This window comes from Clupea harengus, chromosome 11 (genome assembly GCF_900700415.2).
Source record: "Clupea harengus chromosome 11, Ch_v2.0.2, whole genome shotgun sequence".
In the NCBI taxonomy this organism is placed as follows: domain Eukaryota; kingdom Metazoa; phylum Chordata; class Actinopteri; order Clupeiformes; family Clupeidae; genus Clupea; species Clupea harengus.
In genome coordinates, this window is record NC_045162.1 from 15,601,575 (window position 1) to 15,616,116 (window position 14,542).

General features: G+C 42.1%; 2 protein-coding genes across 2 annotated transcripts; one reads left to right on the forward strand and one right to left on the reverse strand.

Annotated features, from left to right (window-relative positions):
- Positions 1-4,544: 4,544 nt before the first annotated feature.
- Positions 4,545-6,322, forward strand: nr0b2a (nuclear receptor subfamily 0, group B, member 2a). Its single transcript, XM_012838744.3, has 2 exons — positions 4,545-5,434; positions 5,614-6,322. Exons 1-2 carry the CDS (start codon positions 4,906-4,908, stop codon positions 5,853-5,855), a joined length of 771 nt encoding a protein of 256 aa, XP_012694198.2. The 5' UTR covers positions 4,545-4,905; the 3' UTR covers positions 5,856-6,322.
- Positions 6,323-8,780: 2,458 nt separating this feature from the next.
- kdf1a (keratinocyte differentiation factor 1a) lies at positions 8,781-14,542 on the reverse strand. The gene is made up of 4 exons (XM_012838694.2): positions 14,243-14,542; positions 11,156-12,228; positions 10,757-10,834; positions 8,781-9,432 (listed from the first exon to the last, which is right to left on the reverse strand). The coding sequence occupies exons 2-4, from the start codon at positions 12,207-12,209 to the stop codon at positions 9,347-9,349; spliced, it is 1,218 nt and encodes a 405-aa protein (XP_012694148.1). The 5' UTR covers positions 12,210-12,228; positions 14,243-14,542; the 3' UTR covers positions 8,781-9,346.

Here is a 14,542-nt window from a genome sequence, read left to right on the forward strand (position 1 = left end):
CAGTTCCTTCAGGCACCTAGCCTGGTTTCGCTTGCAGCTGGGATTATGGGTCTGGTTATACCAGGTAACTGGCACCCTCAGCAGTTGATCATAGGGTCTTTTTAATCATCCTAAAGATTCAGCCTCACACTCACATGCGGCATCATTAGGGACTCTGTATGGCTTGATTTATAATGTGGCTACATAAGAATTTGCCTTTTCATTATTCAGTGTTACTGAATGCCACACTTCAACTCCTCAGGGAATTACATTGCCCATGCCACTGGTTTCTGCTTGAGGAACCTATAATAGCCACAGCCATTCTCCAAGGCTGTCGTGGGCACTTCGCCAATAGATGAAACTGTGCATGGAAAAGGGTCACAGTATTCTCTCAACATGGACTAAAAAAATATATAGATCAGCAAGTAAACATCTTTCACCTGTAACCTTAGCGCCTTAAAAAAGGCTTTTATTTTCAGGTCAAATTGTTACATAATGTTGCTTTATAGCAAATATGATCAAGAGACCTTTGTCTGTGTTCCCCGAAGCTCCTTAAATAATTAAACCATCAATTATGTTTTTTTTTACTTACTATTTTATACCCTACAGTAATGCAGAGCGAGGACAACAAATAACCATCGTTAGGGAAAGGTCACAGTAATAAATAACTGCAATAAGTGGTATTGCTGTGGTATAAGCCCCTTACATTTTAAAAAGGATAAACAGCATTTAGTATCAGAACAAATACATAGCCTACTCATCAGTATCAGTAGAACATTCTGTTTGCTCCTCGGAGTATCCTGAACAACACACTTTATTGAAACATTGTTATGAAATGGCATGAAGGAATGTAATTTTCCTTTTAAGAGACAATTAAAAGTTATGAACCATTAAAAGGAGTCCGGAGCTCCTTGGCATACACTTCAGCCATCCTGCTCTTCTGTGAAAAGGGTAACAAGAGTTCACGAACCTGACAAAGGCCGTCACCTGTCCTTCATCTCCACATAACTTTCAGATTGTGGGTAATAAACCACATGTGAAAATAACCCGTGGAGCTGGCACAGTAGCACTGCCACTTGACCCGCCTTACAAACACTCATCATGAATTCTTATAAACGTGAGTTTTTGCAAAGGGATTCTTCCTTAAACTAATGCCCATGCCCCATATTGAAATGAACACTTTTGGGGAGTATCGAATCGTAACTCAGCGATGATCACCATCAAATTTTCTTCAACGTAAAAAGTTTCCTCTGCCAATTATAGTGCAGTATAGTACATGAGGAATAAATAAAAAAAAAAACAAGATCAAAACTAAAACCACTGTGAAATCAAACGATCAAGTTATTATCATAAAGAAAAAACAGTAATAGTTGGTATGTCAAAAATCAGATATGTAAAAATAAATGTCTTAAATCAGTTAATATCTCAAAAACTTTTTTCAACATATCAGGGTCTAGTGATTACTAATGGGAACAGATTGCCACAGAGAACCATGTGGAAGCTCACTGGTCATGGTTTAGATAGAGAAGGAGCTGACAGAGACATTGCACTGAGTCAGCAACGTCAGAGTTACCCCCATGTTCTCTGTGGCACTGGCTTTGGGTCAAGGTCAGTAAGCACTATGTCTGAGGATTACAGTGTGAGCGGTACAGTATCCCTGGTGAATGACATACTAGTGCAGTTCAATGACCCCGGGAGCTAAGGTACATAGCCTGGGATAACTGAACTGTGGGAAACATTATAGTTCAATACTGAGGTATTTGGAAAGGGGAGTAGGCTTACAAATAAAAGTGGTTTATAGAGCAAAGAAAAATTGTATTCATTGATAAAAAAAAAAATTGTTCATGACCTAAAACTTTTCTGAAACACAAAATGAGAGGGAGAGCACCATTAAGAAAAACTGCTTTAAGGGGTAATACAATTGGCATAAAACTCAATGTCTATTACATCATGCGTGACAGTAATACGTGCCTTGAAAGGCTGCCCTTGGGGTATTTTTATGTGTGGTTAACCACAAGTGAACCCTGTCATCTGTGCAGCATAAAGGCTGTTTTTTTTAATTTTTTTTTTACTATCGGCCTGTTGATAAGCAGCTGGCCTCGGTGTCTGTCTCAGACTTCTCCTTTCTCAATAAAACCTCTGCCCTTATCAGATTCACGTATAGCCCAGAGCCTCCCAGGTAAGTAAACACATCCACTCAGCCGCCTTACACACTGTGGTAGACAGACACTCATGGCTGCTCATTTTATTCCATTTTCAGGTCATACTTAATTACTTAATTCATCTGAATTAATCCCTCTCTTAAAGCAGCAATAAGGAGTTATGTTCCAAAACTAGCAAGCTAACTACCAAACACCACCTCCAAGCCCACCCACCACCAAGCTTGCCAACACACTAACTGGTGTCTTTTGACAGTATAGCTGGCAATGTTATGCTGTACAATCTTTTCTTCTATTTTTGCAGGGTATTCCAGCCTGGTACACAGAACTACATAGGGCATATCCTGGGTGGCTAGTGGGAAAGACACAGGTGTTTATCTGTCCTTCACATGAACCTATGCTATCAAAATTAATTTGAGGATGGTACCAAAACTAGTTGCCTATAAAACCATAACTCAAAAAGTGTCAAATTGTTGCATAGTGATACATAAAGACATTGAACTTAAAGCTTGTTCTACTCACTTAATACCCATAGGATACGAAATGTCCTGAAAGCCGTCCTGAACAAATGAGCCTTTGATTTCCTGTTTATTCAATAGGCAATATCATTTCTATTACTTTTATGCCTCAAGAGCTCTCCGTGTTCCCCATTTATGACATGATGACCTTGACCTACAGCAAGCTGATCTGCAGGGCAGGAAGTTCACTGGAGCCATGATTCAGACAAGAAAATCCCTAGCACTCCCTAAATAAATGACCTAAGCTGCTCCCAACACAGAGTCAGACTGAGCACTGAAATTCTTAAGACAAGACACCGCACAACAACCTACCATAACATAATAAAACATAACATACCATAACATATAAGTACTCTGAACATAATTTACATATATGATAAACATATAATAAACCTACTTAATATACAAATAAATATACAATCTAATATGCTAAACATATAATACACATAAAATAACCTATACTAGCCTACATTACCTATACTAACCTAAAGAGAAATCAAGTTGTAAACAACTTCTATCACTTCATAGTTTTCACAATGAGTCATTAATTCATCACCAGCAATTTAATGTTGTAGGCCAACATTAAGGTTTCAAGACAGAGCAGTTTTTCTTGGAAACATCAGGAGCAAAAAAAAAACCTTCTTGAATTACAGATGCTTACTGGCTGCTTGTTTGTCATGTCTTTTCTGGGAAGTGCCACAAACACAATTTTGGTTTATTTGGATGCTCCCCTATGGAGTGTCTACAGATGCTCAGATGATAAACCAATCTGTTAAATCTGTTGAAACTCTGTTAACTGTTATCTGTTAGTTTAGACTGAAGACTGGAATTTCAACAAACCATCTGTATTTTCCAGAAGTGTTACCAAAAGTTGAATAATATATAGATGCATATGTATCCAACTATAATAATATGTAGAAGTACAGGTATAGCCTACTTAAAGAAAACAAACAAAACCCATTCCAAACCAAAATTACTAGGTGAAATAAACCAATACATTTTTAACCAATGTCATTATCTTCAAACAACAAAATGAAGCATTTAGTCCTAATTTAAATGCTTAATGCTAATTGAACATGTCATCACTCAAAAAAAAAAGTACATAAGAAATTGAAATAATCCAAATTTACATTATATTAACACACAGCATCTTTTGAAGAGACACTTTGATGGCAAACGTGTAGTTTATATTTCTGTTATTTTAGTGTGATACCTTCTCCTATATAAAGATAACACAGTCCTGCTACTTGCAGATGTCATCGCATCCAATAAAGCATTTTGCTTATCAGACTCAAGCCTCTGTGCAAGGCACAAAAAAGATAAGAAACCAGGGCACCTTATATGCGATCATAAAAATGGAAAAACAAGTTATTTGATACCTCTGAAATCAACACAATCTCTGCTGTCATACCATACCATGTCTATGTGTGTGCCCATGCTCTGTGCTAACAGTTCGCAGATCAAGGTGTATCTTCAATGTGTAAATTGGGTTGTCGCAATACTTCCTGTTTTTTAAGATTCACCTTTAGTTCGGATAAATATGATATTTAAAATATATATTTACAGTTATACAGTACTTAATACATGTACACATAATTAAGAAGCTATGTGTTTGTGCAGGGCTGGCTGGGATAAAGAATTTACATAATTAAAAATACAAATTAAAAATAATTTGCAAACTATTTATCGTACATTACTTTAGGGGTAGAAATCCCAACAAATACCCACAGCTCGTTATTTCTGCGCGGTGTCAACAGGCACCATCTCTGAAAGATTGTTAAAGAGTTCATTGACCCATGATGTGTTAGCTTTGGCTTCCAGCCAGTTCTAAGTTGGGAGCGGGTTATGATCACTGTGGCAATTTAATTGTAGTTACAGTCCTTGGTAGCTTGGTACTGCCTGGGGGAATGACTGAGAGGAGGAGATAGCAAGAGCCCCAACCCTCGCCCTGGAGCAAGACCATCTGGCAGTTGGCTTTCATTGAGAAACTCTTATCACCCCCTAGCACTTGAGCGAAATCAATGGTTAAACAGCGGGTTGTTTTTCTAAGAGTGCGATTACTATTTGCGGTCAAGGTCCACCTCTTATACACTATAAATTGGCCTGTTGAATTGGAAAACGACAGTTTACAGCAGGTGCGCAACTGCCAGTCCAACAAAGAGAATTCCCCTTGGACCAAAACGGTCGGTGGTGCATGTTGTTTGCTAGATATTTGATGCAGAGTTTCTGTTATTTTTCGTATCAAAGGAATGGATTACGAGTGCCATTGCACAGACGACAACAGACAACCAAATGCTATTCTTTATAACATCCTCCGCCGAACAGATAATGGGCCTCTGTACAACAACATGAACTACACTTTCGCACCGCACAGGTGTCACTGCGAGATGCGACGGACAGTGTGTTTGAAAACACCTGGCGAGACCTGTAAAACGGCTTCAGACGTGCTGGTTAAAACCATCAACTTTATGAAGAGTTTGCCAGCTTTCCACCAGCTTCCACCAAAGGATCAACTTGCACTCCTCCAGAGTTGTTGGGCGCCTCTGTTCATTCTTGGTTTGGCTCAGGAAAGGGTGCGCTTCGAGGTTACAGACACCACCGCCGGCAGCATGCTGAAACAAATCCTGCTCAACTGTCATGAAGACACGGACATGCAGAGGGAGCAGCCCACGCTGGCTGGGGTTAACATGCTCAAGTCCTGCCTGAAGAAATTCTGGAGTCTAGATCTGAGTCCAAAGGAGTATGCTTATCTGAAAGGCACCATGATATTTAATCCTGGTAGGTATCCTCACTCATTCTTTCATTCTCAGCTCACTCACATCAAACTCATAATATCAGAATTTAAGGCATTGATGATGCAGACCTCTTACAAAGAACTAGAATATGTAAATGGTTTTAGTATACAAGTACTGATGGCTATCCCTTCCTTTTGACTGACTGGTTCTCTTTTTAAACAGATGTTCCTGACCTGAAAGCTGCTCTGTTCATTGAGGGCTTACAACAGCAGGCCCAGCATGCGTTGAGAGAAGTCCTTCTGCCGCTTCATCCCAACGAAAAGGGGCGCTTTGCTCGCATTCTCCTGACCGCCTCCTCTCTAAAGGCCATCACACCCAGTCTCATCACAGAACTCTTCTTCCGGACCGTGATTGGACAAGCAGACCTTCTAGCACTATTAGCTGATATGCTTTTCAGCAGGTAGCAAGGTGATAACTAAATATAGTTTCTTTTCTTTTCTTTGAAGGGCATTTATTTTTCAAGAGCAATGTCTCGATTTTCTGAGACACGAGAATGAGAACTGAGCACTGTTATTTGGCTTGGTCAGAACAGCTTTACTTGAAAGTATGAATGTTGGATGCTCAGACAAGATGCAGTTTTTTGCAGTAAAAGAAAGTTGAATTCACTTTACCCTTCCCTAACAAATACACTACAGCACATTTAGAATTGTTTACAGTCACCAGACCAACAGGAATTTTACATGGAAAGTTACAGTTTTTATTGTTTTGCATTGTCCTGATGTGGACATTTTCACATAAAGATTTTAAATCACAGTGCAACATACATTTTTGTGAAAATATTGGTATGCCAACTTTGTATGAACTGTAAATATGTTAGATTCCTAAAAGTATCCAAAGTGTTCTGGAATAAACTATATATTTTTTACTATAATCTTCCTGTTCTGTGTTTTGTCCAACTGGCTAGATCAGATATTTTTAAGTTCAACTGATATTTCAACTAACATTTTCATTGTAACCTCTTAAAATGACAATTAGTGACTGCACCATACATGAACATGACTAAAGATGACTAAAGAATGTCATTAAGGTGTTTTTCACAGTTAGATTACCAGAATCAAATGTTTTGAATTCTGATCCAAGGTCACCCTTCAGTGTGTCAGACATGACATCACTTGCACCCGGGTGGACTTTGAGAGGGCTTTGCCAGCGCAGGAACCAGTGGGTGCCTGGCACCATCTGCACGGGCCGTGTTTATTCAAGGTGAGCCCCCCCTCTGCCTCTCCCACGTGGTGACGGCGCAGGGTGAATGACCTGCCGGCTGACAGCTCCGACTCAGCACAGGGCCTTCCTGACGTGACCCCCAGATGACTCGCACGCGCTCAGCTTCTTCTCGTCCTGCGCAAATACACAGCGGAAAAACCAAAGTCCCCCGCACCCCGAGTCATTTGATCCTCTCAGGCTTTGTCAAGCAGGTTATTTGACGGACAGCGACGTTCAATTACCCTGTCTTACTCACTCTCTCTCCACACACACACAATCATAAGCCTTATTACCCCGTCTTACTCACTCTCCACACACAGACACACACACACACACACACACACACACACACACACACACCATCATAAGCCTTATTTCTTCAAGGTATGAAAGGTGGGGTTTGGCAGGTCGTTAATGGATTTGTCATGATGTTGGCGACAATGACTAGTTTTTGGAGGCTGTTGTTCAACTTGAAACACTACATGCTTTTCTTGCAAAATCAGGAGCACAGGCATAAGGGCGCTGTGTTTGTCAGACTTCATAAGCGCCTTTTTCTTCGAACAAGCACAAACTTGCAAACGCTACAAGGCACAGCTTTGTTTAAGAGACAAGCAAGCAGAAGTCACACCTCCTTATGAGCTAGAGTTAAGTTAGTTCAGCTCCACTAAATCACTTTCACCTTTTCACTAATTTACTTCAACTGCATTAGATATCATGCCGTACATTTGCCAAAGAAATTGATAGGAGACAGGACAGCAGATATCCAACTGTATTGATGACTACCCTCCCTGTGAAGCAAGATAAGCTAAACTTTGTCCCCCCCTTGTGTCCCTCTGAAAATGTGCCACAGTCAACAAAGTTGTGTTTTTAACAAGACAAAAGGGCCAAAAACGACCTATCAATCATGTCTCCATAGAGCTGTTAATCCTTAAATGGCCTGGCCTTGGAGGTATTGGCCTTGTTGTGAAATTGTGAATTTGACTGAACACTGAAAAAAAAAAATGCTGAACCTGAGAGAAATGGCTGAGAGCCAAAGAAAACAGTTAGCAAAAACACTCATAAGCATTGAATGCATCCATCACTGATACTCAAGCAGGGTTTACATCACAAAAACATTTCTTATGTCGCACAATTTTGACAGTACGTTGTGTGTTGTGAGTGCTTTTCCATCAGCTGCTGGGAAAACTCTGCACAATCCCCTTAGAACGGAAAAAGTAAGGACTGTTTGAACAAAGACATTTTGTGCCACTGGATACTTTTTCTTAAGTAGCATTTCTCCTCTGCAACGAGCCTCTCGCTTGCTCAGAAAACACTGGGATTTAATTTCCTTTTTCGAGTCAAACCAGCCCAACGAGTTTACGACACTGTGACCTGGGGTTAGGAAAGGGAGGAGGCTGACACCCTCACATTCTGACACTGAGAGATGTCAACACTTACAGGACTGAAGGGAAATCTGCTGAAAAAAAGGTCTTATTTAGACAGACAGACTGGAGAAGAGAGGACAGTGGACAAGTATGCTAACATGTGACGTGACATGAAACAATGACATGTTGAGCATTTGCACATGTTGAGGTGACAAGGTGTAGATTTGTTCATGTTAGCAGTTTTGTTTGAACACGCTTCTAATACACGGAGGAAGTATCTAATAACACAATGAGAAGTTATAATGAGAAAAATATTCGCAACACGTATACAAGTAATCACTTGCAATAACCAAAACACAACCTCCTTTTTAGCAGCCCTGTTTGCAGCCGTGTTAAGGGCTTTTATGATGTTCCTACACTGTGATAATACACACAACAAATATGTGCAGAGCACAACTCTGTGATGCCAGATAAACAGGAACAGCAAAAAAGTAAGAGAGGACTCATCATAAGGGATATCCCCTTTATTTGGTAAAAAATAGAACTATGAATCGCCTTTGTAAAAAATAATTGTCCATGTTTCCCAGAGAAATAGGCTTGCAATGATACAAGAGATGCCTACACATCGAGAGAAGCAACACTAACTGGAAAGCTGTGTCTGTCCCTATGTACATATGGGACAGAGACATGTCAAACGCACAAACGCACAAACGCTCACACACACACACACACACACACACACACACACACACACACACACACACACACACACACACACACACACACACACACACACACACACACACACACACACACACACACACACACACACACACAGGCTGGGTCTAAACAGGCCAAAAATGCAGCACCTTCCTGTACTATAATCAGTGGTATGGTATGGCATGAAGTAAAAAAAAAAAAAAAAAAAGCTCTTAACTATTATGGCACAAACTCGGTCATGATATTTTCTACAATACCAAAAGTTTAAAGAACTTATGTGTCAAGAAAGCAACAACACAAAACAATAAAACAAAGTTCTTCCAGTTCTTGGAATGTCTATCACTGAAGTTCAGAAATGGCCATGGCACTCATGACTGGCTGTATATTGCCACCATGTATTGCAGGTGGGGGCCAACTCTCCTAAGTCCATTGCTTCAGGACAAGTCTCCTCAGTTCCAGCAGTCAGACAACTACGGATATCACTGACATTTTACATCTCTAGCAGCGGTGAGCAAGTACATCAACAAACAAAAACAAGACAAAAGGAGAGGGAAGCGGGGGATGTGGTGAGGCGCTTTCATCTCCCGCCTCATCAGGCGCAGTGTCCCCACTCAGGACGCGTGCAGCAAGGGAGCCCCTGAGAAGTCTGTGTCGTTGGAGGTGGGGGAGTAGACAGTGGCCGAACTGGATGAGTAGGCTGCGTGTGGAGAGACAAAGCAGAGACGGATGGGCTGTTAAGCACCCTGTGGTATTCAGTTTGCACGAGTGCACTTAAAAACACCACCAAGTAGACTAGGAGATGCCCTTTCAAAATGCTCTAAAAAGACTACATCTTTACACCATACCATGTTTGGCCAACAAACTGAACAATATTCATAATCGATCATCAAAATACAACAGCAAACATCAAAATACACATATTACATACAGGGGCCTTCATTAAAAAAAAAAAACATGCAAATATATACAAACGTCTATGAAATCCCAATCTATCCATCTCATCTTATTTGTGGCCCCCGACACAGTTGAACTTTTGAGACATTTTAAAGCATTTAAAACTAACAAAGTGGTCATGATACAAACACTACCATCTCCCTGCAAAAACTTCCATGACAATTTGACAAAAAAAAAAAATCCATAACTCCTGGCATTAAAAGATACCTCTAGAGCATAAAAGAGTCCGTAGGGCATAATCATTTAGCTGTAATGTAAGAACATTATAGATGGCACAATTAACGCGAGGGTCATCTGAGCAGGCATGGAGAGTGAATGCTGTTCGCTTAGGGGCTTTGGAATCCGTACAGGAGAGAGATAGCAGGAGAACTGCTGAAAGACGAGACGCTAAACGCCACAGCCAAAGAAACGGTCTTAGTGCGACAAACAAAGACGGGGGGTAGGTGGTTGGAGGTGCAATGACTGCCGAAGGCCACAAGACTGTTGTTCTCTGGGAGAAAAATGAGGAAAAGAATGTGCAGGTATTCTCCCGTGAAAGAGAGGGATCAAAGCAAAGAATGCCAGTGGAGAGCAGACAGAAGGTGAGAAAATGCCTGCAGCCGGCGTTACCACAATGGGGCATTGATAAAGAGCGCTGCCAGGCCAGCGTCCTGGTTTAATTTGCAGCAGCGGCTAACGCCTCCACCACTGGATTAATGACCATACCTCATACGCTGGTTAATAGCCTGATCCCCCTTACATCTCCCAAGAGGGGCTGGGACGCTAACGCACTGGGGTGGGTAATTAGGGTGGTTTCTGGAGCACAGAGCGAACATGCAGGTGGGATGTCAGTGGTTAGGGAAGAGGAGAGGAAGAGAGCATGAGGGACTCTCAGGAAAGGAGTAAAAGAGTGGAAATGAATACAGATAAGATCACGTTTGTCATTCATAAACTGATTTAGTAATGAAGTGTAGAAAAACACACATATTTTCAACTCCTTCTGCAAACCATACATGATGACCACATTAAGAGTTTTTTTTTTTCATTTTTTTAGAATGAAAATGACTGTAACTTGGATGGGTACTTACTTCGCCCACTATGGACTCTCATTTTTCGTGCAATTTCGTCTGACTCCGTCAGGTCGGACACTTTCACTTCAGGTTCAACTACAAGTAAAAGAATGAGTGAGGACACTTACAATCACCACACAGGACAACTGTTGTACACATTGAAGACATGTCCTCCTGCATTCCTGTGTTACCTATGGCAATATCCTGTATTGAAGACCTAACTGCCACAAAGGTGATGAGAGCACACAAAGCACAACCTTTCATCAGGAAGTAATGACAGTAGACAGAGAAGAAACCTATGTGTTTGGAGTGTACATAGTTGACCACACTCATTAGGCTACAAGCTTCATGTTAGAAGATGACTAAGAAACTGATTTAAGTAGAACACAGGGTCAGGTATGTTACTGAACTACTTACATGAACTGCTGATGCTGAAGGTCATCGTTGCATTACCACTGTCGGGCAGGGTTCCATCCCTTCGTCCATTTGGATGCAGCGGTGCATCCTGGGAACTGGGGTCCTTGTGTCTGCCATAAGTGTTCTTGTTCTTGGCCTTGCGGGTGCTGATGCGAATGACGCCGTGCACCAGCCGACACTCGGCCTCCTGCTCCTCCAGATTGTAGTCCTGCGCGATGCTGTAGATGAGGTCGCTGATCTCGTTGGTCTTGCGCGAGAAGGACGAGTCGGACGTGCACATGGCCAGCTGCTCAATCTGGTGAAGCTTGTACAGCTCCAGCAGCTTCTTAGTGATGAGGGAGTCAATGTCCGTCCCGCTGTCATCGATGTCATCCAGGTCTAGGTCCTCCCTGGAGTAGATGCTGGGGGAGCGCTCCTTCTGGCCGCCACTCTTTGCCGCTGACATATTACGTTTGGGGGGCCCCGGGTGGTAGACCACTTTCTTGCCGGCAATGCACACGTCCTTGTAGCGAAAGCTGTCTACGTTGGCCAGCTGGCTGGGTTTGCGGGTCTCCAGAGGGAGGCCGCAAGTGGGGTTGATCAAGGCCATGCCGTTGCTCGGGGGATGTTTCTCTGTTGCTTTGTCAGTCACGGCGGGGTTGTTGTCCGTGGAGCTCTCGTTGTGCACTGGCAGGCAGGGCTCACGTGAGCCGTAGAACCCGCAGGTGAGGATGCAGCAGATGAGGGTCTTGCAGCCACTCCATCCCATAGAGGCGCAGGAGCCGCAGGCTGGCGTGACACCCTGGGCCGCGTCCGCGGAGCCCGGAATGAAGCCAATGGTCTCCGAGCCTCGGCCATTGGTGTGGCGCGATTGGGTTTTGCGGGATTCACTGTGGCTGCGATGGTGGTGACCGTGTTTGTGGTGGCTGTTGCCGCCACTACTGTTGTGGTTGTTGTTGCTGTGGTGTTCACGGGCAGAGTCCTGGCTGCGACCGTGCCGGTAGTCGTCGGCCCTGGGGCGCGATGTGTGGTGGGAGTGGGGCTTGTGATTCGCCCCCATGCTCTGGCCAGGCATGCCTCACCACATCCAGGGCCTGAGAGGAGTACAGAGAGGGAGACATTTTCATTCCATTTGCCAGCAAAATTAGTGATTGGACTGTTTAGGAGAACTCCCTCACATAAACTGAGCTGAAACTAACTAATCTATTATCATGTAAATCACCAAGTATCGAAACTATCTACCCCATTAGAATGTAAATCCTCAAGTATCATGGCCAGGGCGAACACTAAACTAATAGCTCAACAACACTATCTTGGTCAGCTAATGCAAGCTGAAACAGATAGATAGAATAGATGAATAGATAGCCTAGAGAAGAGGACTGAAATCAGTTAAAGGAGAGAATGCCGACCCTTGCAGTATGTTTTTAAAGATGAGATTGATGTCAGTGTGCTTTGTGCTATTTCGGTTGAAACGTAGAGCATTGTGGGAAAAATATACCTAATCAAGATAGATCTGGCATGAAAATGAAATCTTCCTCAGTCCAATTTCATTGAACTGTGAGGTCAGTAAGGGAGAAGAGAATGGTTGACAGGTCACCAACCCATCATTTAGGCAGTGATAAGTGGGTGCATAGATGCATACATGCTTTTGGGCACGGGAAGCAAGTCGTACTCTGAAACTGCAAGATCCAATCTCTTTGATTTCACTGTAATTTTACACCTTTTCCAAATGAAAGCATAGTGCCCTGCTCAGCCAGGTGAGTCCATGCATGTGTGAAACTTTAGGAGAGGTGGCTTTGTGCACAGAGACAAAACACACAGCACAGCAGGTTAAGAGGAAGATTACTCCAATTATGAATTACACACAGCTAGGGGATTTACAAGAGGTGCATCAGAATGGTTACTTTAGATAGAGAAATATTATTCAACCACCAAGACCGGAATTTGGTGAGAGGTGTGCAACATCAGAACCTCCGTTTTTTTTTTTATGCATCTATGCCTTGTGACTCTCGACATAAACTGTACCCAACTGCAATTTGTTAGCTGATGAGGGATTCAGAAATACATCTAATAAAGTTTTAGTTACTGCTTAATACTAGTGTCAAATGAATATTTATTTGAATATCAACATATAAAATATATGTAGCATGTGTATCGCGTACTACAAGCTACACTAGATAAAAATGTTTGCTAAATAAATGTAAACCTATAAGTGTGTAAATAAAAAAAAATGTGTTGCCATTCAGTGCTGAATACTGTCGCAACACTTAATACTATGAAGCAAACCCTCTTCAAGTTTACAGCTTAGTCACAGCTTAGACAATACTATTGGCGTTCTTAGTGTTATTGTAGAGAGCATGTTGTTCAGGTTGAGTGACACACCACACAAATACTGGAAATAGTGACCAGTATTTGACCTAATTCCTTTAATTTCAAAAGGCAGGCAACCCTATATAAGGAGAATCCATTACTCTAAGAGTTCTGAAATTAAAACCTTTTGCCGTTTGTCCTTAATGGAAAGATTTGTGATATTGGCTTCATGAAACCATGTCTTAAAAAAAGAATTAAATGAATATCAAACGCTGGGCTTCAGATCATGTTTCCATATTGCGTACAAGTTGGGTAGATCCAATGGGATCGTGGAAGGTTGTTTAAGGCCAAAAGAACACTGGTTGATATGGCGGATGGCAGACAGGTTTGCGCTGACTCATAAATTCTGGGCAAATAAATACACAGATGACAACAGACTTCACCTCAGCGCCGAGCTTGTTTAACAAGCTTAACTCAAGACAGGCCTCAAAAACAAGTTAGCATTATAACCTTAACAATTAGTTTGAGTAAACTCAGAGATAGTGCGAGACTGCAAACAACCCCCCAAACGCTCAAAATGCAGTTTTGAAATAGGTCGAATTGCATGGAGGGTTTTACACTTTCGGACCGAATCAAACTTGTCTGTGTACGTTGATTACCAATCGCGCGCTTCTGATGGCACTGATAATCACAGCTCATTTGAACACTTGGAAACTGACTCGAACAAGAAACCCGAATTCGCTAGGGGTTTCTCACAATAAGTCAGGAAAGAATTCTACAGTGAAACTGAACACTTACCACATAAGAGCAAATTCTCTTGTCTTGTGTTGTTGTTTCTCTTCACGTCTTCTATCACGGAAGTGAGGCAATTAGTAGTCTACTTGCTCCAAACAACTTAAACAGCATACATTCAGTGTGTCTTAACAGAGGTACTTTTGCCCAGACACTGACCGTAAATATACAGACAAAACATCATCCACCGCCCAGTATAGGCTAGATCTCTCTCGGTAAATTCAACAATGTTACGCTCCTGCTCCCTCTCCCGAAGCCTATTTTACCTGCGGCTACAGGTAAATCGCACACCCACTCAAACAGGTA

Excerpts from the sequence above, each read along its gene's own strand:
- nr0b2a (XM_012838744.3), top strand. The coding sequence starts at position 4,906 with ATGGATTACGAGTGCCATTGCACAGACGACAACAGACAACCAAATGCT. Across the intron at positions 5,435-5,613 it reads CACCATGATATTTAATCCTG|ATGTTCCTGACCTGAAAGCT; the intron begins GTAGGTATCCTC and ends CTTTTTAAACAG.
- kdf1a (XM_012838694.2), bottom strand. The coding sequence starts at position 12,209 with ATGCCTGGCCAGAGCATGGGGGCGAATCACAAGCCCCACTCCCACCAC. Across the intron at positions 10,835-11,155 it reads CTTCAGCATCAGCAGTTCAT|TTGAACCTGAAGTGAAAGTG; the intron begins GTAAGTAGTTCA and ends TTTTACTTGTAG. Across the intron at positions 9,433-10,756 it reads GAGAGTCCATAGTGGGCGAA|CCTACTCATCCAGTTCGGCC; the intron begins GTAAGTACCCAT and ends CTCCACACGCAG.